Here is a 25,523-nt window from a genome sequence, read left to right as displayed (position 1 = left end):
GGCTAAAAGTGTCCATAAGTAACCTTTGCAAAGATTTCCGAGTAGCTATATGCGCATTTTACTTCAGTTTGTAGTTTATTATGAGTACATGTAAAAAGACAGGTGCACGATGTGTCACTGCAACTTGAATCATATGCTGTGTTTTGAGTGCGTTGCACTAAAGTGCTGCAGAGTAATCAAACGTTTTCTGTAATATAATTAAGCAATTTTTAGCTTGCAGGGCAAGCTGCTGCGTGCGTGCAGCCGGGGGTGTGAGTGGCTCGATGACCCCCATCAATCTGCCACGAGCCGGAGTGTGACAATAGCATTATCATACCAATACACCATTCAGCTTTAGCCAATCAGGGCACAGAGCTTTCACTGCGCCGCACGAGCTGCAGGGTATAAAAGAGAGTGACCGCGGCTGTGAAAGCACTCTGCTCTCTCTGCGGATTTACTCTTCAGACTTTCTCGAGCTTTTCCACAGCGGAATATCCTCACAGCCTTCATCATGACTTTTGAGGAGGTCCTGATCCAGAAACCCACCGAGCGTGCTCAGTGCGCCGGCACTGCCCTCGAGGAGGTCCTGGTGACCGCCAAAGACAACGACTCCCTCACCGTTGGTGTCTACGAGTGCGCAAAAGTTATGAACCTGTAAGTATGAGACTGCTGGAAAGATAAAGTTTACTACGTGTAAACTCATTTAAACGCTGATTTATTCAGTTGTGGGTAGAATCTCATGGATTTTGTTCTTTAATGTCCCCACAGAGACCCGGACAGTGTGTCTTTCTGCGTCCTGGCCATGGATGAGGAGTTTGAGTGTGACATCGCCCTCCAGATCCACTTCACCCTCATCCAGTCCTTCTGCTTCGACAACGACATCAGCATCGTCAGAGTGAGCGACATGCAGCGTCTAGTGGAGATTGTTGGGGACAAGGCGGAACAGTTTGAAGATGCGCACTGCGTCCTCATCACGGTATGTAGAGCTCAGTAGCAGCACTGTGAAGAATTTCAAGGCTGATTTTTTGTTTTTATTTTTTTGTGCTTTCTGAAAAGAAACGTGCGACTAAATCTGCTTTCCTCTTCCTGTTTGATCAGAACCCGGCTGACGGGTCTTGGGAGGACCCCGCTCTGGAGAAGCTGCACCTGTTCTGTGAGGAGAGCAGGCATCTGAACGACTGGGTTCCTGAGATCAGCCTCCCCGAGCGCTGATCTGGGACCTGCTCCTCACTCGCTCAGATGCTGCAAAGCTTCTTATCTGGAAATACTCATCCTGATGGACAGGATGACCCTGTTTCTGCTCATCCCTGGATACTCCTGAGGAGGATTCCCGTCCAGGCAGCACGGCGCCGGCCCGAGGGGCCCCCGTGAACCGTCGCCTCTTGTCCCGTCCATGCCAAGATGACTCTCATTCTTTATGTGAATGAGGTCGGGCATGCCACAAGAGCGACGCATCGACCCTCATTCTTTGTGCGGATGAGGTTTGGAGAGGAAGGAGAAGCGATTTCTGCGTCCTGTGATTCCACAGAGCAAATGTCGCACGTTGAAGCACGCGCAGCAGGAGAAGAAGCGGTGCTGAGAGAGAGGCCTTCTTAGAAAGGGACTTTTTAAGGATGTCCTCTTCGCTGAGCAACATGACATCAGTTGCAGTCAGCGGAAATGTTTCCCACTTTCCAGAATTGTCTTAATTCTCTAAAGGTTTCACTTTAGAAATTTAACAATGACAAAATATTCTAAAACATATATAGAAAACAACAAAATGTCTATATTCTAAAGGTTTCACTTTAGAAAATCGCTCAATTAACTTAACGTCATGAGAATTTGTTAGCTTATCCTATAAATATTTTACTATGTAGCCTGTAGTGAAAACAAAAAGAAAATAAAATTTGACTTAATGTGTTTGATCTTTTTGAGGCAATGCTGGAAACTAACTTGGTGTTAACTTATCAGCTGTTTCAAACATTATTGGAAGCTGTAAGTGGAAAATACTCAATAAAAGTTGAAAGATGAATTTTGCGTTGTGTTTTCACTTGCAGTTGCAAAACTCTGTTTTTTGTGCTTTTTCGGGGTGTTTAGAGGGAGGAGGGCTGAAACTAACACAAGCTTTAAGCTCCCTTTGGGTGGAGAGACGATACGGCCTGACATCTGAGGGAGGAGGGGGCAAACACATTCAGGCCCTCCTCCTCCAGACTTCATCTGAATATGTATGGCGCAGAGCACAATAGCGGGGCTCCCGGCCTGTCAGCTCCAGCGGTCCGAACAGAGTGCCTATTGTTTAGCCCGCAGATGTCTTCCCTGGCCACGCCGCGCCATCTGCTGCTTCCTGCAGGTTGGGGTCGGACAGGGCAGGGCTGGGAGGAGTCGGAGGGGTTAGTCAGTACAGTGCTGAGTGAGGTCTGGCTGGTTTGGGCCGGTTTTGGGGAGAAGAGAGGGTGGGGGTCCTGACTATCTATGGTATCCTGCCAGCTGCTGTCGGGACTATTATTTACTGGCAGGCACTTGGTGAAACTTTGGTAAACACAGCACAAAGACAGGAGATCAGCTGTGTTTGGGTGCAGCAGCAGAACCACCTGCTCTGCCTTTAAAATGAAATCTGCATCAGGCACCGCTCCTTACTTTAGTTACACTTTCGTGAACAGGGCATAAGCGTTGTCTCTCATTTAATGTACGTCCCATTCTCTCTCTCTTTTTACAGCTTTTATATTGTCTGTTGGGCTTTAGAAAAAAAATATTTTATGTGTTTAAATATTGCTAAAAAGTAATAATAAATGAATGAAAACACACATTCCTTCATTGATTACTACCTTTGTTTAATTTCATTAGGCACTTCCATGTTTATTTAACATTTAGGGTATTCCAAACAGTGCAGAAGGTGACTGGGGCATTGCTGCAGGTTGACACCTGAGTTGCATTAGGAGGAGTGAAACAAATTTATCAAAAGCTAAAAACTGTAAAAGCTACAAGTCATTTAAAAATGTTCCTGTTTGTTGCAAGTTGGTATAAAATAAGTCTGTGCAAAAGCAGTGCTTTATTATGAAAGCACACATAACTTGGAGGTGTGCCTGAGGCCCCTGTAGGCCCGGAGCCCCTCCCTCTTGGGGTCTCTCACCATCCCTCGGACTACTGGGGGAGAGTCGCAGCCCTTCTTCTTCTGGGCCTGGTGAAGCAGGATGCGGTAGACCCCGGTGACAGGACTCCGGCTGTCTTTCAGCGGATTGTTTTGCAGGTGCTCTGCGGTAAAGCCAAGCTTCTCCAGCGAGCTTCTGACCTCCTCCACTTCCTCTTCCAGGCTGGTGTTCTCCGAGACCATCAGGCTCCGCAGGGTGGTCATTGAGTCGGAAGGGAGAAACGACCAGGGGAACTCCACAGGTAAGAGCCAATCACAACCCAGCATCTGGTCGATAGCATATCGTTCACTGGGGACCAGCTTCAAGATGCCTTTTATGAGCCTCTGACAGGGGCCTGGCACCCAGGGGGGGATGGTGTAATTGCCTTCAATGACGCAGCGCCGCAGCTTGCCCATGGTTTCGGCACGGAACGGCATGGTGCCGGTCACCATGAAGAAAAGCAGGACTCCCATTGCCCAAACATCTACCGGAGGCCCCAGGTAGGACTCATCCCTGAAGAGCTCTGGGGCTGCGTAGGGCGGCGAGCCACAGAAGGTGTCCAGGGCATTGTTGCAGTTTGACATCTGCGTGCTGAATCCAAAGTCAGCCACCTTCACGCAGCCGTCGATGGTGAACAGGACATTCTCTGCTTTCAGGTCCCGGTGGATGATGTTGATGCTGTGCTGCAGAGCAAAACATAAAGAGAAGGTTGGAATTTCAAACTGTAAAGTAAATGTGAGGTTAGACTTTCACTATTAAAGTTGCATCTGTTAAAAGGCTTTTGGGAATTTAGATGTACAGCTGGATGGCTGTAATGAATTATAATTTTAATGGTGACCAGTTCAGTGACCGCACAACTTTAACATTGTTTTGGAACACAAAAAAGTGCTCTGAGCAGACCTGCACCTAAGCTGCCCAGGTTACAGCTAAACCCACAATCACCCTGAAAAAAATCTAAAGTGAAAATTAAAATATTCACTCCAATGGTTTAGATAACTGGGTCAGCACAAAGGCTTGTTTATAATCATGTTTTTGCATGTTTTTGATGTATGTCTCCATTCTCCATTCCAAGATTTCATCTAACGGACCCTATTTTCATTCTTCTAATGCAACCTGACTATAAGAGTTGAGTGTGAGTCACTAAAATAATATCTTATACAATAAGATAAGGAAAGAACCCTTTTATGAATAAATATGAGATATATATTGGATCTTCATCAGGTCTTCATCAGGATTTTCCTGCAGAGAAAAAAAATTGGGACTTGCCAAAGAGGTTTTATTCTTTCCCTAAAAGAAAATCACCAAGACTGAAATAAAAATATTAAGCAGGATTTTATTTACTGAAGCATAAAGTGCATCGAGTATTTCATGGCCAAAAATAACAGTACATTTCCTCATGTAAGGTAGCACAGACTTGATGCCACTGTCATGATCCTGGATATTTGACCCAGTGCTTCTGGCTTTAGACTCTTTGTTGTAGTTCTTTCAGTTTTTTGCGTTCTTTACAGTTATCCCCCGGATGGTTTCCAGTTTCCTGGCAATGTCAGATGTTCCTTTGTTTGGTTACTTCCTGTTTTATTTTGCTAGTCTCTTGTCTCCTGTGTGTTTAGTTTTGATTCCTCTTTATGTCATTAGTTTGATTCTGTCCACCTCTCTTTATTTTTCCAGCCCTGTTCTTTATCTATAATTACCCACCTCGTGTGTGTATTTAAGCCCTGACTTTGTTATCAGGTCTTTGTTGTGTCATTCTGGTTTTTCCCTGGTGAATGTCCTGACTTTTAACCTTTGTTAGTGTGCTGATGTATGTAAACACATCAAGATGTTTTTGGTGTTTTTCCAGTCAGGAAAAACACCAAAAACATCTTACAATACATACATGTCATGAGGGGTTATGTTTTTATTAAAATACCTAATATAATAAATGCATAATGATAAACTAAAATGAACCGTGAAGCTGATGAAAATGAACCAAAACAAGCAAACTCACACTAGAAATTTACCAAATAAAAGAAAAGATAAAATTTCAAATAATTTTTTAAAATGGGTAAAATTATAACAGCTCTGTGTCAGACATGGTGGGATTAACTGTCAGCTGATCTTTGACCTGCCAGCTTCTCAGTAAAAATCCAGTTTGCGTTCCTGTGTGAACAGGGCAGGTTATAATCTGGCTTATTCACAGTGAGCCAGTGTCTGTCATGTGTCCTGCCTCCTGCACGCTCTACCCAGGCAGCTCCCTCACCTTCAAACCAAACAGAGGACTGCCAGCAGCCATGACACATCTGAAGCAGATGACATCTTGTGTGTGTCTCACATGTGAGAAGGTGTGACTTCACTGAGCACATAACTAAACTGCATGATGGGAAACACAAGCAGCATCTTGCTCTGAAAGCTTTCAACATCACTGACCATATGTTTGATGGCAGAGAGGATCTGGGCGAAGGTGATCTTGCTGGCATTGTCTGACAATTTTCCCTCGCTGCATATCCTGCTGTGGAGGTCTCCTCCTCCTGCATACTCCAGCACCAGGTGGAGGCGTCTCGGCGTTTCCACGACCTCATACAAACGGATCACATTTGAGTGGTGCAGGGCCTCCATGCTGCTGATCTCCCTGGAGAGAAGACGCTGGGCTTCAGCATCCAGCCTCGTCCTATCCAGGATCTTCAGAGCCACTTTGTCTGTGAAAGATTGGACAGAATGATCGTGTCATGGTAACATAACTCCAGAGAAGGTGTCCATGACATCAGAGGCTGAAAGTCGAACAGAAACTGAAAGCTTACACAGAAACCGGAGTGCTTTTGCATTGCATGGAGATACATGGAGAGAGTAGTTAAATGAATCGGAAAAAAAATGTCTTTAACTAAAGAAGTGACTGCGAGCAGAATTCTTTTATTAAATTTATAACATATGGTGTTAATTATTAAGTAATGATCAAAAAGTTAATAAAGGGTTAGCTTGCTGAAGGTAAACCTGAAATCCCAATGTTTTAAATTGTTTAGCTTAAAGCAGGATAAGATGAAAAAGGACTGGCATCACCAGAACAGCATGTTTATATTATATAATATATAATCAGCTGCAGCTGATTGGTCCTCTTAATTAATTTATCCAGATGAACCACCAGATATCAGCTGCTTTTCAGACTTGACTCCTTGGAATAGAAAAAGTTTAACCAGGTGCATAGTGGAAGGCAACCTGTCTTTGAACATTTGCAGACCAACACAAATGGCAATCAGTCTCAGACAGATTGGCAACTGTTTGCAAATAACTGCCATCTAATTTATAAAAAAAATGCTAACATGTTTCAACCAATATGAGTCGGTCTTAGGCAATAAGTGCAACTCAGCTGCGACATGTCTCTTTGCAATAGCAGACTTTTCTCAACTGTTTGTCAGCTGGTTGTATTCTGGTTATATTCCTATGTAAAAGCAGGTCTTTCCAAGCACTTATGCCATTTAGCAGTTTAAATATCTAAATTTCTGTTTCAAATCTACGAGATTCTGGCTAGAATCAAAATAATTCATATGAATTTCTGTGGATGAAGACGGCAACAGATTTTCACAGTTAAATGTTGTATTATCACAAACAAAATTACATGTAATTGTCAGTTTGACCCCATTCATTTCCCAATCGACAGGGGACTGATTGTTTCATTCCCATTGCCCTTCCTTCTTACTGCTTCCCATTGCAAGTTGCTTTGAAGATGGCAACTAACTGCGAGTGGTCACAGACCTGGCCATTTGAAAGGCAGCAATTTTGCAGTAACCTGTTTTCTCTAGCAGTTCTTGTGGTTCTAGTGGTTCAACCACCATTAGCAGTTTTAAGTCATTGGATTTGTGCTTAAATGTTGAAGGTATTTATAATGATACAATCTGTTTGTGCTTTGCAAATGTGAAAATCTCCTCAGCTTAACTTTGCTGTATGTTGAATGTGTTTGTGGTGGACTGTTTTGCAACACATTCAAAGAGAAGCTATCTCAAGCTATGTGAATAATTGGATCTTTTCAGGTCAGATTTCTGCCACCTGTCCTGAAACGACTCAACACATCAGGTTTGGAATCAGGTTGCAGCTGTTCTGCTGCTGTATTTCAGTAATTTCTCCTTTTAACTGAGCAACTAATCAGCATCTGGTGCATTGGAAGCTTTATAGATGAGTTTAAATTTGGAAACTGTGTTGCATAAAATTGCTCATTATTGCATGAGCTGTGTTTTTTTCTCAGTTTCAGGCCCATCAAACATCAGACGTGTGTAGTCTTTAAAAAAGGTTTTCAAGTGTTGTCAACAAAGGGCTGCAACCAGTTTAAACCTTGCATATCCACACTCTATTCAAGCTCTGCTTTGATAGGGTTGAGTCTGAGACAGAGGCAAAGGAAGCAAAGGTAAAATATAAGTGAAGATTATCTTGAAGATTCAAAATATCCATCTACCTCTCGTCAGAGCGTGGAAAGCCAGTTTGACCCTGGAGAATGTCCCGTAGCCGATCTCCCCGCGGACCATATAGAATCCAATTCTGCGCCCTATGATCAGCTCCTTGATGGTCTGCTCGTCCTTGCACATATCTCTGGTGAGCTTCTCCAGGGGAGTGAGGTTCTCTGTCTCCTCATCCTCAGGCCCAGCATCAGAGCTGTCCGTCAGGCTGTAGAGGCTGTGGTGGAGCCTGGCGCTCGCCACCTGGTACTGGCCTCCAGGCATTTCTGCAGCAGGCTGAAGATAGTGGTGGAGTCATTAACAGTCCATCTTATGTAAGTTACAGTACAGAGGAGCATATAGAAGTAAACTAGAGGGACAAAGGTGTTGTTTTTTACTTGATTCCTGATATTCTCTATAAATTTCCCCAAAAGAACCACTATTAAGTTTTGACACTTATTTCACTGAAACCAAATCGCTCAAGTAAAACATTAATTAAATCTGCAACGAATACATGTTTTATACTGTTTTAGAAGCCTAGTAGTGAAATGGTTGCAATAAAACAGTAACACACACAAATAACTACAATGAGAAATTTTCTTACCAAGTTTCTGCATCAAACCATGGCTGCAGAGCCCCTTGCAAATGATATTAAAAAAGGGGGTTATTTTTTCTGTACAGAACCCTAAAAAATGTCTTCAGAGCAGCGTTGTCATAGCCTCGCTCTCTTCTCAGTCCTCTAAATCAGATGACTACACACTCATGGCAAATCACATGCAAGGCAGCGTGGTAGGGGGAGCGTCACAACGATTAGTAAAGTGTTCAGTCAGTGTGGGCATCTCTGGCCACACCCCTCACCTTTGCTTATCTTCAGCCTCTTTTCATGTCCAAGAAACGAAAGCTTAAGATGATGCCATGACCTCTAATCCTGCTTTAATCTGAGTCTGCCCCAGTCCTTTCATACAGCTAACATCAATTCAAACATCAAAAAAGGGGCCATAAAACAGATATGCACAAATAAGTTGTTTTTAGAGTTTATATGATCAGAATGCGGATTTCATGTCTAACATAATACACCTGTGCAACTGACATCCATGTGCTATCTAGGTAAAGTTGATCTCTTGGATTTTGTGAAGATGAAATGTTATGCAACGGCATTAGCAAATGTTCCCATAGAGATTAGCTCTCTGTCCCCTTTAGATGCTGGCAGAACAGCACAGATAACGAGATTAGAAAGGTCAACGCCTCAGCAGGCATGAGCATCTTCATTCAGGTATGTCATCCCTGTGTAGAGTAGTGGAAGGACATTAATCAGCAGACAGCAGTCAAAAACCATGCAAATGTACAAAATCATAATTATTATACACACTGCTCAAAACCCCCTCAAAAAACAACACTGCCAAAAATAAATCATGCTGGATATTTATACTGATGTGTGCTGGGTAACATGTTAGGAATAAAAGGATGAATAATCAGCCTGCAGAGGGCTGAATTCAAAAACACCCTGGAAATCAAAGTGAAAATGATGCAGCAGGCGAGTGGATATATGAACGTGTGAAGTTTTATTTTTACTGTGCAAAAGATGGAATCGTGACACTAAGGGCTAAGGCTAACATAAAAGCTAGTAGCAAATAATCTCCATCCAACCAGCCAAAGCTTGATTTCCAGCAATTAATCGAAGCAGTGCTGAGCAGACAGGCTTGTAGCACTGTAGCCTACCTGTAACTGTTTCCACGTGTAAACCGCTGTGAAGTGCTCTTACAGCTCATTTTCACCAACTTTGTTATTGGCTTTGTGTTACTACTTAATGCTTTCTTTTTTAAAGAAGCTGACAATATGTCACACTGACAACACCCATGCTGTTCACACAATGATACAGGAAGTATAAATTGCTGTGTCATCTACTTTATTCTAAACAGAGCTGCAATTTATAAAAGAAAAAGAAGAAAAGATTTGAAACAGAGGAGCTGTGCCCGATGTTTCACTGGATCAACTGAAGTTTTTTTAATACACATTTTCTTACACAGTCTATGATACACACAAAACATTAGCTTATGGCAAGACACTCTGCTAGTTGAAGACTTCTGTCAATTAATAATGCTCAGAACAATAAACCACAGAGAAAATGCATCTATATGAACACAAAGAGAACTCAGTGTGAATTACAATAACCTTGAAAAAAGGGGGATAAGTACTATTAATGATTTCTTTGAATGAAAACAGATAAACAGATTTACATCCTTGAATCAGACTGCCCTTTCAGCCAATTCATTCACAATCGCACTACTCCACCTACACTCTCTCCCTCCATCCTTCCCTGCAGGCGTCTAATTGGATTAAATCCTTAGACAGGAATACAGCATGTGTTTGTACTTTCTTTACACTGGTCACCTGCAAGAAGAGCACTGGACTTGCAGTCAAATCTAGTCACACTGCACAAGCACCAAGTAAATGTCCTGTTGAATATGTAAGATTGGAAATTTCAGAATGCTCTATGGGAATCATGCACGTCCACTGGCAGGTCAGCAGCTCGTTAGCCTCTAAACAAATTAAATCTTTCTTCTCTTTGGACGGCTGTCCAGGATGCTGCTGGCACGCTGATTCTCTTCCAGCTCTTTGATTCTCTGACGCAGGGCAAAAATCTCTTTGTTCTTTTCCTCCTGGAAAAACTGCAGCTTCTGAGAAAAACATAAAAAGACATACAACACACTTCTGAAAACACAAAATCACTGCTGACCTATAAAACACGCCCTGTAAATACTAGCTTCTATTCTTCAGATTAATGCCAGGTAAACGAGTTTAAATGAAAAATCTAGTCTGCCATGTGCTTTGCACTGAGTGGCTGCTGAAGCCACTCAGTGATATTTTCATTGCTGTTCATGATTTCATGCCTTTTGAAATTATTTTCTTATTCAATCATTTAAAGCCCAAAATGTAAGAAAACACATAACTGAACGGTTTCCCCCCTAATGAAATAAATTTTGAAATCATAATAATGAAAATTTTGGTTAGCAGTTTTCAACAAAACACACAAAACACAGAGTACACACAGTCAAGATGACTTCCTTAAGTTCAAACCAAGCACCAGAATGACTCAGAAAGGTCATTTAAGTGAATTTGAATATTGGATGGTTATATCTAGTGTGCATTTTCTATATTCAACCAAGGCAGAAGCGCATCTCTGAATGTAGATGGAGGACGGTGACACAAGGTGATACCGCTGCCATCTAAGAACAGGAACCTGTGGCTACAGTTCACAGGGGCTCCCCAAAACTGAGCAATGGAAGATTGGAAAAACGCCTGGTGTGATGAGTATTGCTCATACCAAACTGGTATACCTAATAAAGTGGACAGCTAGTGTTAACCTGAAGGAGGTGTTTGTGACAGTCAGCATCAAGATTAACTGTGGTGCAGTTCATTTATAGCAATGAACCTAAAGTTGCCATTTCACTTCTTGGAGTTTAATTTATGCTTCAAAAATGATCCAGCTGACACTTTCGGGGTAAAGACATGCCCATGTTGAAAGCTGAGTGGTCAAATAAGACTAGAAAAGCAACGTATACAGGCAGTCAGCCTACCATTTAAGTGGGAATTTATGTCTGTTAAAGCATTACAAAGGCTGATAAAGCTTACACAGCATACCGGGAAGCAGCCTGATGACTTAAAACGTGTAGACTAACAAGATAAGATTTCTAGTTAAGACTTAATGGACTTTGCTCTACTCTTAGTTGTAGTTTCTATGAGAAGGATACATCAGTACATCAGTAACAGTTACACACATGGTGTTTACTCACCTGTGCTTTTGGAATACGGTAAATCACACCAAAACACTCAGTTACAGATTGACAACAGTTTAAACAAGGGGGTGTAACAGGTTCTGTGTGGGCTGCTTACCCTTTTAAAGACACTCTGAGGAAGGTTTGGGCCATGTTGCTGCTGCTGCTGCTGTTGGCTCCACTGAGCTGAACTCTGAACTCTGGCTAACTTTGCACCAAACTGCCAAAAACACAGAGCAAAACAATGAGCTTGTAACTGAAACTAGACACTCAAAACCAAAGCAGAGTTTATTCTTATTTCAAAGATTTAGACTCCTGCTCCTGCCTGTGTTCTTAATATTATTCATTAAAATCACACACAATTTAAACCTGATTATTAAACATCATAAATATATTAAAAGCAATGACAGATATTTATGTAGATCTATGTTAATCAAATTAAGTATGATGGTTACAATTTCAATTATGTTATTTTACCTCCATCTGTAACTTGAGTAGCTCGTTCTGACTCTCCTTTTCCTGATCTTTTAGTTTCTTCTTCATGTCCTCTAGATCCAGATCCTTTTTCTCCAGCAGCTTCTTACATTCAGCATCTTTAGCTTCCACTGAATAAAACAAATCACAGGCAGATTTCTCTGATTTTGTCAGTAAAAAACTGATGTAAAGTAAGGAAACTTCAACAGATCTGTTGTTAGCTGTCCGTGTTGTGCAATAGGACTCAAGGACCATAAATTATATAAATAATGTGTCAGTATTCCCTGAAACATTACATAACATCTCCACTCTCACTTATTCTGAGTCTTACAACCCCCTCATGCACTCAATGGAGTGTGCTCCCATTATGCATATAAGAGCTCAAGGCTGTCAAATTGTGAGATAATTTGCTTGATGCTTTGTCTCACTCTGTCTACAGCCATAAAAAGCAATCAATCAACAAAACAAGTGCACGTGTTCACAAAAACATTTTTTAGAATCAACAAAACTAAAGATTTCCTGCAAATCTGAGCAAACTGTAAGTTGTTTGATGCCTTTAACAGTTTCTGCAGAGCTTCCTGATCAGAGTAGCGAGCATGTAGCTAAATACGAGGGAGAAGCAAACCCTCTGCAGACTTTATTAAAGCTGCACTGAAATGTCTAAATGCACATCATAAAAAGATAGACTATGAAAGGATTTTGCAAGCTGACAATGCTTTTTTTGTGTTGGTGTGTCTGCAGGCAATGCGATTTAGGTATCCCATTTATCAGACAGTGTTTGGAACTCTTCCATCCTACTTGTTCTCATACATTTGTTGTAGCATGTCAGGGTGCAATGGGTTCATTGGACATGAACCAGTGTCTCAGTGCACTGAGCACTCTGTGAGGCCTTACACTGACTAAAATACTCCCTGTGGGCATCCTCCGCCTCCCTGCCACACTGCTGTCTTAGATCCTCTAGCGCCCTCTTGTGTCTCCCTTCTTCTGCTCTCATTTCTCTGACCAGCCGCTGAACTTCAGCTTTTCCAACCTGATAACAGCATACAAAGGCTGAAATTACTGCTGCGCAAAGTTTTAGCACAGGCTCCGACAGGCTCATACCCCTCAGATGTTTTCACTTCTAAAGATTTCCTCTCAACATACTGAAACCGAGTTTGATCGACAGCTCTGTCACTTGCAGGCATATTTTTGTATTTAGATAACATTGACACACTTATCATGATTTATTATTGTTATTATTACAATTAATCATTAAAGTTATAAATTTGGGTAAATCCAAGCATAGCTTCACTTGTTTCATACTTGGCAATAGAGTGCACTACGAAGCATGTGTGACCTGCCCAGGCTTTCTTTGCCTCTAACAACAGCATCAATAAACGCTGTTGTTGAAGGCAAAGAAAGCCCATGGCTCCGAAGAGATGTAAAGAATATTTTAAAAGTTGTTGCAGCAAAATGAAACACTGGTGATCCAAACAATGCAGAAAGAAAACTCATAATCTTGTACAATTTGATTATTATTATTATTATTATTATTATTATTATTATTATTATTATTATTATATTTTACCTCTCTGTGCACTCTCAGTGACAGCTTCACTTTATACCTCTTAAACTTTAATCATGATATTTTTGACATCATATGCTACGCATTAAGAAGTAAAAAGTAATTTCATTATTAAATATTCTGTGACAAAATAGGCTGATCAGTTCTCTAACCTGTCTGCTATTAGCTACAACAGCACAAGACCTGAAGCATTATGTTGCACTAAATGGGAAATTTCTTTACACTACTTGGCTCTAAGAAAAGTAATTATTAAAACACTTGTACAAAGCAACCTTTAAATCTGAAACAAACCCAAAGCCTCTGTGAAAACACATTTATGTGCGTTCTGCATCATCTGCCGAACGCTCTATTGCAAATTTCTGGCACCCTGCTGCATTGCTGTTCACGACAAAAAAGAGAAATTGATTTATGACTTTTAGATAACATGGTGCAATCCCAACGAATACAACACCGCAGCAAACTTCTGCTTAGCCAAACACAACAGATTGACAGCCAAACATGTCAACATCATATTGTAACATCTATACTGGATATAATCCAGGAAAAGGCACCTTCCTGCCTCAAGGTGTCTTGCATAGAGGCAGCATCAACTACATCCAACAGCAAGACTGAACAAGACTGCCACATTACATGATCAAAAAAACCAAAGGAGAAAGTAAAATGTGCAGGTATAATTCTGTGTTTCTCACTTGACCAACTCTAGGAAAAGCTTTGTATCATTTCTATGATAGATGTTCATCAGTTTAACCCTCTCAAGGCAGGCGTTGCCGATTTGCAACAGTTAAGAACTAACAACCGGATTAACCCACATACATATTTTATGAGGTTTTTTTACTCAGAAGTACCACTGCAGGACTTGGTTGTGGATTAGCAACAAAAAGTTTAATTTGAGCCTGAGAGGGTTAAGTTCCTTCACTCATCATAAACAGCTGAACAGGTTCTCAGACGTGCTCAGTCCTGTATGCTGAGGTGCTCAGACGTCACTAATGTCGGTCTTCGTGTTTCTAGCACCACCAAATTTATATAAAGTATTGAAAGTACTGAGCCTAGACTGCTTATGAAACACATGAGCACCACCACATAAACAAGATAAAGAAAGATTCGGCCCAACAAGACATGATCTGCTTGTTAAATTTGTATTTTCAAAACTTTGAAAAGAAAAATCAAACACAGAGAGCATATTGGTGGTAAGACCATCTGTGGCAAACAAAAAGTGTCAACTTACAATGGTCTTTAAACCAAACTCGTTTTCATAACCTGAAAACCTACTCTGGATATGTGTTCAGCATATGTTATTATGGAGATTTAGCTAGGTAGAAACACTCTATGTACCTGATAAACCCTTTAGTTTTGCTTTGTAGCCTAACAGTTTAGGTCTAAGGAGCCAGAGTGATTACAGGAAACACCTGTTGCTTGCTCCTACTTCTGTTCATACCTCTGCTGTTCTCTCATTCTGCTGTTTCAGATCTGCCATATCATTCTTGAGTCTCTCATTCTTCACTGAAACATGAAAAAGATGATATGGAGTCATTTTCAGTTGATTATCACCCTATCAAAAATATATAAAAATATAAAGGTTTTACATATCAAGACATAATAAAAATTATTTAGTCCTTATTTAGTGCACATCGCAGCAAATTCCCCCACAAATCAGACCATGTAATGCTCAGAGAAACCTCAAACAACCCAGACAAGCCTTATTTTCACATTTCAAATGTTAAAGTTCGTGACATACAATCAGAAAAAGACTGAACGAGTATGGCTTGTTTGGAAGGGTTACCAGAACAACCCACATGATTTCTTGAACACTGGTTTTTGGACAGCCAAGACCAAAGTGAAGATGTCTGGCCATGATGTGCAGTGTCACATTTGGAGAGAACTAAACACAGCATCTCAATAGAAACACCTCAGGGTTGATGGTTTGGGCTTCCTCTCCAGCATACAGGACCAAATGTGCAGCCATCTCTGCGACAGCTAAAGTTTATCCAAAACTGGATACTGAAACAAGGCAGTAATCCTAGAAGAAAACAATTACTTCAAGTTCTTGCTACTAAAACTTGTTCTACAAACTGCACAGGGTGCACTTAGTCTTTAACACAACATTTCTGCATTCTGGTTTAGTTCTTAAATAAATAACAACACAATATAATATGTCACTAATATGTCACATGTATATACCTCATTTTAAGACCTGCTAAGAACTATTATATTATTATGTCCTGATATGTAAAACGTTAGAGCTGACAAAGGGTACCTTTTTTTTGCTGTATATATGTGTATGTGTGTTTGATATGTTATTAGAGATACCTCTGAGGTTGCACTGCTCCTGCAGAGTCTGCTGCAGTTTGTTCACTGTGAGAAGAAGGCTATCTTTTTCTGAAAGAGGTTCAGAAACAAAGTCTACTTTCATGCTCCAAATACATATATAAAACAGAAATAAATTTAATAATTTACAGAAAAAATCCCCAAATATTTAAAATGTTTTTCTTCTGTAAAGTGAATCGCTACCAAATCCGGCTTGTTATTAATATCTGCCAGATGGTATTTTTCTATGACATATGTGGAATTACAATGCTGGATACTGATATGAAATGTGGCTAAAATGTCAAATAATGAGATCAACAAGTTATAACATCTCACTTCATAAAGAGGATGAACCCAGGGCCTTCACCAAGGCCAGTATAAGCTGAATAACGATTATTTTTATATATGAATCATACAGCACTACTCCAGTAGGGCCCGATGAATGCAAAACCACCAGCAGAGGGAGATGTTATTAAACTGAATGATAGGTTTTGAGTTTTAACACTCACCCTCAATTAGGCTCTTCTCCTTGGTCTGGTAAAACTTCACCAGTCTATTAGCATCCTCCAACATGATCTCCAACATGCTGTTTCTGCCATTAACTTCAGTTATGTTCTGTTTAATAAAGATCCAGAGAAAATACTTTATTCCATAAAGACACATATGCACATATATAATAAAACACAAACAGTCTCAGGTTTATTATAAAGTAAAATCCACATTTATTACAAATGTATGATGTATGTTCATTAGGATTAAGTTTATTTACAGTCTAATCCCTCTTTTACTTACTAGGTTTCCTTCTTATGTTTAAGTGACTACGAGCAATAAAAAAAACAACACAAGAAAAAAAGATAGCTGACATTAATAAAAACATTTGAAAGCCTTCCTGTAAAAGTTCATAGATAAACTCCTAGTCTAACAAAGAGGCAGAAAGTAAAAAAATGAGAAAGTAAATAGCAGATGAAGTTAGCCTATTAGCAAGTTAGCTGGCTAATAGGGCAATGTAAATTACTTTACCTGTTCTAGTTGACAAAACTCCTCCAGAAATTTCTCAAGATTAACGCAGTTTAACTTTGTCATATTTTAAGCCCGAGAGCAAGTCAGTATAGTATTGTCTTTATTATCTTCCTCATAAGTGATGTTAACATGATGCTAACAAAGACCCCAGCTCGTTTGGGCATACAGCTAGCTTACTAGCAGTGAAGCGGTTTCTCTGCAGTGCTATGATGATTTAATATTTAGTAAAATAAATAAATAAAAATCTGCAGTTTATATAAATTTCACATAAATTATTACCTTTAAGAGAAAAAAATGTATATGGTGACAGTTGTTACCATGTTCTATTTTTTTATTATTGTAAATAAAAAAATATATATTGTGACTTGTCCCCAATTTAGAATTTTTTTGATATTTTATGATTTTGACTTACTCAGAAGTAACCCAAAAATCAAGATACTTAGTAGATTGTGGGTTTTTACCAATGGCTGTAGAGTCACTGGCTTTTACATAAATAACGCAGAAAAACAAAACACATTTTAGTTTATTAAGACACATAAAGTCAAAATCTGATTTTTTATTTCATTTATTTGACAATATTTTTAGATTATTGCAATAACCATACAAATTAACACTGTTCATATACCTTTAGCTTTTACATTGCATCAAATGCATATAAGCCAACCAGAAATAAAAAACAAAACAAAACAAAACAAAAAAAACAGCAAAAGAATCCATGCACTATAAACACAAATACTCACTAAGCAAAATAATTTCAGTTCATATCGTTTTGGCTTTAGTTCTCAAAACTTTTCACAGTTTTTAAGAACACAATATGTGATAATATTAATATTAAATTAGCATCTTACATTGATCTCCTGTTTATCCTGTCACACATAAATCATGCTTTATTATTCTTTTTTTAGGAATCAATATGTTGACATACACTGAGCATTCTGAAAAGCACAGAACTGAATGCATTGAGTTTGCATTGAGGCAAAGTTGATCTGACAGATAAAAAAAATGTCATTCAAAAGAAAATCAAAAAGAAGGTTATTTATTTGTTTCTTTTCAAATATTGTCTTTTCATATGTACAATATGCACAAGGACGTGGTGCCTTTAACATTAATGCTGATTAAAATGTGAATCTGTAGCATAGAAGGTGTTGCTCGTTTAAATATTGCAGGGAATTGTGCACCTGCAATCCATTTTTGTCCTTGTTTGGCTTACAGCACCAAATGACAAAACATTAGCAAAGATTTAAACAAAGAGGACCACCAGGGATGAAAGGAAATTAATTTTTTTACTAAATCTTATAAATGCAAATAAAATAAATACATGTATACTGGAAGGTGCACTTCATAAGCAATCAATATTTACTCTTTTACTGGTTAATACGGCTTTAACAAAGGTGGTTAGTTAAGTTGTTGCAGACCTGGTTTTCGACTGCAGCAGTTTTCAGCTCGAGCGTTCCCTTTTAATGCTTCCCTTTTCTACAATCAGAGTAAAACACATTTTTATTCAGTTCCTTTACAAAACTCTGCCAAAGGATGCAGTCAACATTCAACCTCCAGATTTTTAATTTGCACACTTCGACACTGAATTACGGTGTGATACTTCCCAGAAGGTTAGCGGTCAGGTAGCCGTCTGGTGTCGGCATGTTCTTTGGAATTATCAGATGTGAGGCTGGAGCTGAATTTGGTGACAGTAAGAGACTGTTCTGTCTATCAACACCTTCGACCACAGTGTAGACAGGAGCAGGGATTGGTGGGGGCGAGGTGGTGTTTGATTCATAGGGAGGTGACGGAAATGTTTTACAGGGTTCAGTCAGGTCCCCTGTGGATAATTCTGGGCTTGTTTTTCCTGCATTGAGATCTGAAGTGTAGTCTCTGTGATCTGCATTCATCACGAGGAGCTGAAACTCTTTCTTCTCTTTCTCTACCACAATTTCGTCCTCCTTCTCTTTACTAGGCTTTTTCTCCCCCTCTGTCTGTTCCTCAGGTAAGAGCAACACCTTGCCCGATGACCTCACCTCACTCACCTGGGTGTACAAAGTGTCTCTGTCCGTTACGAATGAAGGAAGCTCCCCAGAGTTGCAGCTTTGGATGGGAGAGCTTGGCTCGGAGGTTGCTGCACATAATGTCTCCTGACTGAGGGCAAGATTTGGGAACAGAGGAAGGAAAGGTGATGGTTCTGGGTCGCATGGGAGATCTGGATCGCAGCAGCTTGCATGACCTGAATCGTCATCTCTGAAGACAAGTGATAGTGGGGAGCAGTTAGAAGTCAGGTGGTGGTTCATGAGACAGTCAGTGTCCAGTTCTGTCACTCTGTCGCTTTGCTCTTCAATGTCCAGATCGATAAATTCCATCCAGGGGTCGGAGTTGTAGAGCTCCGGCCTCAAATCAGGAGGACCACCCAGGATTGATGTCAATTCCCTAAGCTTCCCACTCTGTGAGAAAGAAAATATACCAATGCACTTAGAGGCCATCATTGCAATTTAAGTCTTGTTTTTAACCTGTAGACTGTACTCTAGTGTATAGTCATTCGAATATGTATATATATATATATATATATATATATATATATATATATATATATATATATATATATATATATATATACACATATGTGTGTGTATATTATATATATATATATGTGTGTGTATATTATATATATATATATATATATATATATATATATATATATATGTGTGTGTGTGTGTGTGTGTATATATATATATATATATATATATATATATATATATATATATATATATATATGTATATATATATATATATATATATATATATATATATATGTATATATATATGTATATATATATGTATATATATATGTATATGTATATATAGTTTTGTAATTAAGATAATCAAGTTATTTTAAGTGTCACAACTTTGGATAAGCACCTTGAGAAGTTCAGAGTCAATTCCTTTAATTTTGGGTCCAGGAACAGGAGGCAAAAGGATAACCATCCACCTTGGGGAATAAATAAAAAAAGAATACTAAATTCCACACAGTGCATGGAAGAAATTAGAAAACAGTAAACACAATTGACGTCTGAGCCTGTGGTAGATTTTCAAAGTTAAGCAGCCAAAACCATTTCAGCTTAGCATAAAAGCCTAATAAATCTAAAATGCTTACTTTTCTTGCTGTGATATGATAACCAACATCAGGATTCCCACTAAACACAAGGCACCAAAGATGAGCAAAGCCACCACGGGGAATCTTGAAACTGATGAAAACAATGGACACACACACACAAAAAAAAAATCACATTAAACTTCACATAAAACGTGAAATAGTACTCAAATGTTAATTCATGACAAATATAAGATGATCTAAAACTGAAAAGTCTTTACAACACCGTTTACACCCGGTTCAAACACTGAGTCAAACAGTGAGTTTACCTTTCGATGGGATGTGAATGAAGACAGATTTGCTGAATTCTCCAAACTCTTTCCCACCGAGCATTTTGCACCGAACCCGGATCTCATGATTGATGTTAGTTTGAAGCCCGTAAAGGGAGCACCTTGTACTCAAAACAGGGTCAGCCTGTGGTGAAAAAAATAAGGTTTCAAAGTCTGACATTTAGGTTTCCTTTGACAACAATAAAAAGATTATTACCAAAATCAGCCAGTGTGCATGCTCCCCAAAAACCTTTTGAAAATGCATCAGAGCTCGATGGGTTAAAAACAACCCCCAAAACAAATCATGCTGGATATCTGTACTGATATGTACCGGGATAAGGTGCTAGGAATGAAAGGATGCCACATAATTTGATGGAAATGAAAATGATCAACCTACAGAGGGCCGAATTCAAAGACACATCAAAATCAAAGCAGGCAAGTCCATTTTGCCAAAATTCAACTGCAGCAACTCAAAATGATACCAGGTAGTTTGTATGGCCTCCATGTGGTTGTATGCATGACTGACACCATCATCATAACGAGATGATGGATGGTGTCCTGGGGGATCTTATCCCATATCTGGGAGTCACTGAGCTCGAAGGTGCAACCTGACAGTGTCAGATTGACCAAAACATAACTATTGGATTTAGGTCAGGCGAATTTCGGGGCCAGTCAGCGGTATCAATGTCAGACCCACAGGCTACCCTCGTGACATTTCTGATTGTTTGGTTAGAGACATTCACACCAGTAGCCTGTTGGAGTGCATTTTGTACCTCGGCAGTGCTCATCTTGTATTGATGGCCATTGCCAGAGGTTGGACTACTTGTGCAACCTCTTTAGGGTCCAGGTATTGCCGCATGCTAACAATAGTGACACTGACCCTAGCCAAATGCAAAAAACCCCCACAATTGCAAGCAAAAAAACCAAAAACCAAAAAAATAGGAGGTAAAAATGTTAGCAGCCTCCACCAGTAAAACAATTCCTGTTATTGGGGTTGTCTCATTGTTGCCCCTCTAGTGCATCTGTTGTTAATTTTAATAACACCAAAGCACCTGAAACTGATTAACAACCCTTCTGCTATTTAACTGACCAGATAAATACCCCAGAAGTTTGAAGTGCTACTTTAATTTTTTTGAGCTGTGTATTAGATTCATGACACACCCACCATTTCCCACACCCTGGAGCTGTTGTCACGGTGCTGAACTTCATACTGCAGCTTCATCCACCCTGTCTCCACACCTGAAGATGGAGGAGGCTTCCAGCTCAACAGTATGTCATAGTGGATGCCAGTCAAACTCACATTCAGCAGCATCCAGTTCAGGCTGACAGGAGGATCCGGTTGCACTGCGGAACAGAAGGTCACTTTAGAGCACTTTTTCATCAGTAAGGGGGCTGGTGTCAGGAAGTCTTCCACTGGACTGAACTAATTAATTTGTTGAGTAATAACAGACGGATCCTTACATCACTGTCCTCGACTGTCTCTTTCACTGCCTACATGAAAGCAAGCAAAGACCAGGACATTGCAAATGATTGCTGAACTTGTTTTTACAAAGCAAATGGAATACATGCACTGCTGTAATCGCCTCTTCTTGGAATTTGGCAGCAAGTCATCCTGAAGCAAGATTTCAAAACCTGACATCAAGCCTTTAGTCACATTCGGCCCGAGAGAATTAGTGAAGTCAGCCACTGATGGCTTGGCTCGCCGTCAATGTTCAGATTTAATCATGTTGAAACAGGAAAAGTTTTTCCCAAACAGTTGGCACAAAGTTGTAAGCACATTGTTGTAGATATTTCTATGAAAAATAGGCTTAGACTAAACAATAAAAAAAGGGGGGGGGGGGGGGGGGGGGAGAGAGAGAAAAAATGTTATGAAACTATCAGTAGATGAAAGTCATGTGTGCTCTGTGCTCTATAAAGATCCTAACTAAGCGTTTTCACAACAGTAAGTGAAAAACTTTGAGCTGCACGAGGCGTTAGAGGAAAAGCTGGAAGATATGTCTCTGCTCTATTTTTTAAATGTTCCATTTATTGGCCTTTGCAAACGTCAATACAGATAAGTCCTTCATAAATAAACCTTTAAAGCAGACACAAAGAGAGAAGAGGTGAGAGATACGCCGCCTGGCGGGGTGACGACAATAAACCAAACCTTTCAGGCTGACGGGTGAAAAACTGCATCCCCAGTTTTTCTTTTTGAGGAATACTGGATGTGTAACAATTTAGGAGTCGAGGATAACGTAAAGTAACAGATTATCAGAAATGTAGCAAGGCCCTGACCATGTAAGCGAGTCTCATATACATGCAAGAGCATTTTATAATCAATTCTGCAGGACACTAGAAATCACTGTAGCTCTGTTAAACCTGTTCTGCAGCTCCTATGAAGCCTGAAAAATATGCAAATGCTAAGACTCATGGGAGATGTTATCCATAATTGCACAGGCAATCATAGGAGGGATGACCTGAACTTTGGCCATAACCCTTTATGTTAACCAAAAATTCCCTTTTTGAAGTTTTCTCTAGCGAATTATAAGAAAAAGATCAAACAGAAACAAAATTTTGTAACAAAGATCAAAAGTATTGTTCACCCCTGAAAATGTCATATAACCACCTCGCGTACTTGTGATGCTGTGACAGTTAAAAGTGGTGACAGTGTAACATGCGAAAACTTTACAACTGTATCTTTTTATTAGTCTTTTCTAACATAATAATTTCAGTGTGTGTAAAGAGGCAGTGAACTCACCAATGTCATTAACAAAGAAACCCTTCTCATCATAGAGGATGGTCTCATCCCTGGAACGGAGCTGGACGTTGTAATATGTCCAGATCGAGGTGTGGTTCTGATCGAAAAAGCACTCGTTTGGCGTCTCGTTGCTGTAGTGAGGACATTCACTCCAATTTTTAGAAGACAGATGAGGGGGTCTGAATGGTGGGGGACAGGATCAGCGCATTAGTCAGTTACAGTAAGAAATCCATGAGCAGTGCAAGGTCACGAACAAAGGGTTGTTCCCATGTATGCATGAAATGCGATTTCATGGTAATCTGCAGATAAGATTATGACCTACCCTGCTAATAAATGGCATTTTGTTCTGAGGGGAATTATAGATAATAATGAAAAGAGGCAGTATGATTAACTAATCTTTTAAATATTCTGTTTGAGTTTTGAGGAATAAACAACTGTATTATATGAACTCATCAAGTATGACATGTATGTAAAATTAAAGCAATTTATCTAGTTTTTCCTAGTTTCACAATCAAGCAACAGCTGATAACACATAAAATACAGCCAAAGGATTCATGGGTCATGAAGGTAGTGCAGGTCGGCCTGGTGACAGTCTGGAGCTGGATTGGAACTGGGATTTTCATTATTCCTCTTTTATCTTTTTATTGCATTTGCTGACAATTAGAAAATTTACTTTGCCTGTGTGAAAACGTGTGTACTTAAAAAGAGTATTTAAGGCAATAAAGCGTAAACTGCCCGAAGTTAGGCGTGTTAAACGTTACAATATAAGCTGGACTTTGCTTTGTCAACAGAGTGAATGTCTGCACCATAAGTTTAAATTTTACGCATTGGAGGTATAAACCCAGTGGCCCTGATTGACCTAAGCAGCTAAATGATGGTTTATCTACACATAAAGTGTTTCTATTGTGTTTTTGCTCACTTAACAGGCTAAAAATACTTCTATTCTAATACTTTAAAATCATTTCAAAGGCTGCAAACAACTGGCGTTTTCCTCACACTACATATGTGTAGAAACTCTTTAAAGCTGTGCTTAAGAACCTGCAGATGTGCGAATGCCTGTACAAAACAGGCACCTATGACCCATGTTTTTCTTCTTTTTTCCCCTTCCTAATCTTTCCCAAAAAAGCACTCTGGTAGTGATGAGAGATATTTTCTTCTTACACATTTATAAAGTAGAATAAGCGGAGAGCTCTGAGATCAGAGAGATTCTGGAAAGGGCCAACATTCCATCTGCAACGGAAAGTCATCATGTCTGGGGAAGCACAGCCAGTGAGGTGTGGACGTCTCTCAGAGAGAACTGAAGGAAACAGGGAGAGAGGAACAGAGGGGAAGATTACGCATAATTATCTTTAATACAGCAAATATCTACTTCTCTTTTCTTTTCCTTGTTGCAAGTGTTATAAAATCTTGTTGCTTTTGAGGATTGCAAAGATACACTTCAGTGACAAGCTAATAATGGTAATCTAACTCCACTGAGGAGCGCAGCCACAAGGCGAGTATCAGCAGTTTCCTGGAAGTCATTTTATTGCTCTTTAAGAGAAAGCAGCAGCTGGAGAGTTCAGTGCCACGACGCTCACGGAACAAGCTATTTGCTTTTGCCTTACCTAGAAACACAGTTACACAGAAAGAACCTCCAGGAATCTGTTTTACTGCCTGAATAAACTCGAAACACGTGTGCAGAGAGCACATTTCTGCAGTTTCCTTACGATACGATACAACTGAGAACCTTCACAGACTTACGATACTCTGTCCCAGATCCTGTCTGTGTGAACTGTGATCAATGCAAAGGTGAAAAATGTGAGCATAATGTGGTTTAACTGGTCTTTTCTGTACAGAATGAAGAAAAACATATTTAATTCAGAAACCAAAGTTTAAGTGGTGCATAATATTCAGTGCATAGTTAGTAATTTAGCACTGCTTCTTGTTCTTTTCAAGCACTGATGTGCATGCTCAACACGTTCAACCATAAGGTCATTTTGCCCCTTTATTCAATGCTTTCTGCAACACAGTAACATAACACCACTTTAAACATTTGTTTAAACAATACTGATGACGCCAAATATCTACTGCACTCTGCAAGATACGCGTGGGACTTTTCTTGTGGTAGTCATAAAAACTGATTTGGACTTGGCTTGGCAATTTGATTTAATGTGGGCAGTTTCCAAAACTATGTGGAAAAGATTAGCAGGGTTTTTTTTAACCCTAAAGCACAAACATGTTATTTTTCAATTTACTGCAAATGCTGAACTCATATCAAAATGCTGTGTATATGTTCACATTCACAATTTATAGTTATGCAAACGTTTAGACACATATATTTAGCATATATATATTATATAGAACCTTTCTGGGGATTTCAAAGTACTTCCCAACAGCAAATAACAAATAAAAAGACAAATATTAAAACACAAGAATGTGTGTGCCGGTTCTCAGTCATCCAGGTCATGGTAGTCTAAGGAAAGAAGGTTAGTGGACTTCTTTAAGTTTCCTGAAGTTTCACCTCTCATCCAAGAAGCTTCCTCAGTTCTAAGTCCAGTCACCTTCTTTCCAAGCTCCTTAGATCTACTATGACGAGCCCTGAGAGTGAACACCAAGGCCTTAAACTAACTTTCAGTGAAAAGATGACACAAAATAGGTGTCGCACGGGACACCAGAAACTTTCAGTATTATCTGCTGTATTTAGCTTTAACTAAAAATCCACTAAGTCTGTCTGAACCTTCACAATACGTTACTGTTTAAATGAATACATGCTCCTCT

General features: G+C 39.6%; 4 protein-coding genes across 7 annotated transcripts in view; 1 reads left to right on the top strand and 3 right to left on the bottom strand.

The window, feature by feature from the left end:
- Nucleotides 1-408: 408 nt before the first annotated feature.
- LOC146665721 (growth arrest and DNA damage-inducible protein GADD45 gamma-like) lies at nt 409-1,990 on the top strand. Its single transcript, XM_085413467.1, has 3 exons — nt 409-633; nt 748-955; nt 1,078-1,990. Exons 1-3 carry the CDS (start codon nt 491-493, stop codon nt 1,189-1,191), a joined length of 465 nt encoding a protein of 154 aa, XP_085269593.1. The 5' UTR covers nt 409-490; the 3' UTR covers nt 1,192-1,990.
- An 884-nt stretch (nt 1,991-2,874) lies between these two features.
- On the bottom strand, nt 2,875-8,216 carry nim1kb (NIM1 serine/threonine protein kinase). Of its 2 annotated transcripts, XM_085413465.1 has the most exons (4): nt 8,091-8,216; nt 7,507-7,783; nt 5,493-5,761; nt 2,875-3,769 (listed from the first exon to the last, which is right to left on the bottom strand). In XM_085413465.1, the coding sequence occupies exons 2-4, from the start codon at nt 7,769-7,771 to the stop codon at nt 3,011-3,013; spliced, it is 1,293 nt and encodes a 430-aa protein (XP_085269591.1). In that variant the 5' UTR covers nt 7,772-7,783; nt 8,091-8,216; the 3' UTR covers nt 2,875-3,010. The 2 variants fall into 2 exon arrangements, with proteins under 2 accessions (XP_085269591.1, XP_085269592.1); XM_085413466.1 differs by lacking the exon at nt 8,091-8,216 and having other exon boundaries at nt 7,507-8,018.
- A 1,169-nt stretch (nt 8,217-9,385) lies between these two features.
- Nucleotides 9,386-16,787, bottom strand: ccdc152 (coiled-coil domain containing 152). The gene is made up of 8 exons (XM_085411201.1): nt 16,625-16,787; nt 16,114-16,219; nt 15,608-15,676; nt 14,736-14,800; nt 12,631-12,766; nt 11,740-11,867; nt 11,381-11,482; nt 9,386-10,164 (listed from the first exon to the last, which is right to left on the bottom strand). Exons 1-8 carry the CDS (start codon nt 16,685-16,687, stop codon nt 10,036-10,038), a joined length of 798 nt encoding a protein of 265 aa, XP_085267327.1. The 5' UTR covers nt 16,688-16,787; the 3' UTR covers nt 9,386-10,035.
- A 438-nt stretch (nt 16,788-17,225) lies between these two features.
- LOC146665718 (growth hormone receptor-like) overlaps nt 17,226-25,523 on the bottom strand; it is a 35,865-nt gene continuing 27,567 nt past the window's right edge. For all 3 annotated transcript variants that reach the window (XM_085413463.1, XM_085413462.1, XM_085413464.1), the window contains 7 exons: nt 23,928-24,063; nt 22,767-22,945; nt 21,195-21,373; nt 20,030-20,174; nt 19,764-19,854; nt 19,529-19,598; nt 17,226-19,053 (listed from right to left, as the gene is read on the bottom strand). In XM_085413463.1, coding sequence (XP_085269589.1) covers nt 18,208-19,053; nt 19,529-19,598; nt 19,764-19,854; nt 20,030-20,174; nt 21,195-21,373; nt 22,767-22,945; nt 23,928-24,063 — 1,646 coding nt within the window. In that variant the 3' untranslated portion in view covers nt 17,226-18,207. The remainder of the gene's footprint in view (nt 19,054-19,528; nt 19,599-19,763; nt 19,855-20,029; nt 20,175-21,194; nt 21,374-22,766; nt 22,946-23,927; nt 24,064-25,523) is intronic.

Source organism: Rhamphochromis longiceps, linkage group LG7, assembly GCF_057381845.1.
Source record: "Rhamphochromis longiceps isolate RC_006_pf linkage group LG7, R_longiceps_female_GT1.1, whole genome shotgun sequence".
Classification (NCBI taxonomy): Eukaryota; Metazoa; Chordata; class Actinopteri; order Cichliformes; family Cichlidae; genus Rhamphochromis; species Rhamphochromis longiceps.
Note: the sequence above shows the minus strand (reverse complement) of the source record. Positions and strands in the feature narration are given on the sequence as shown.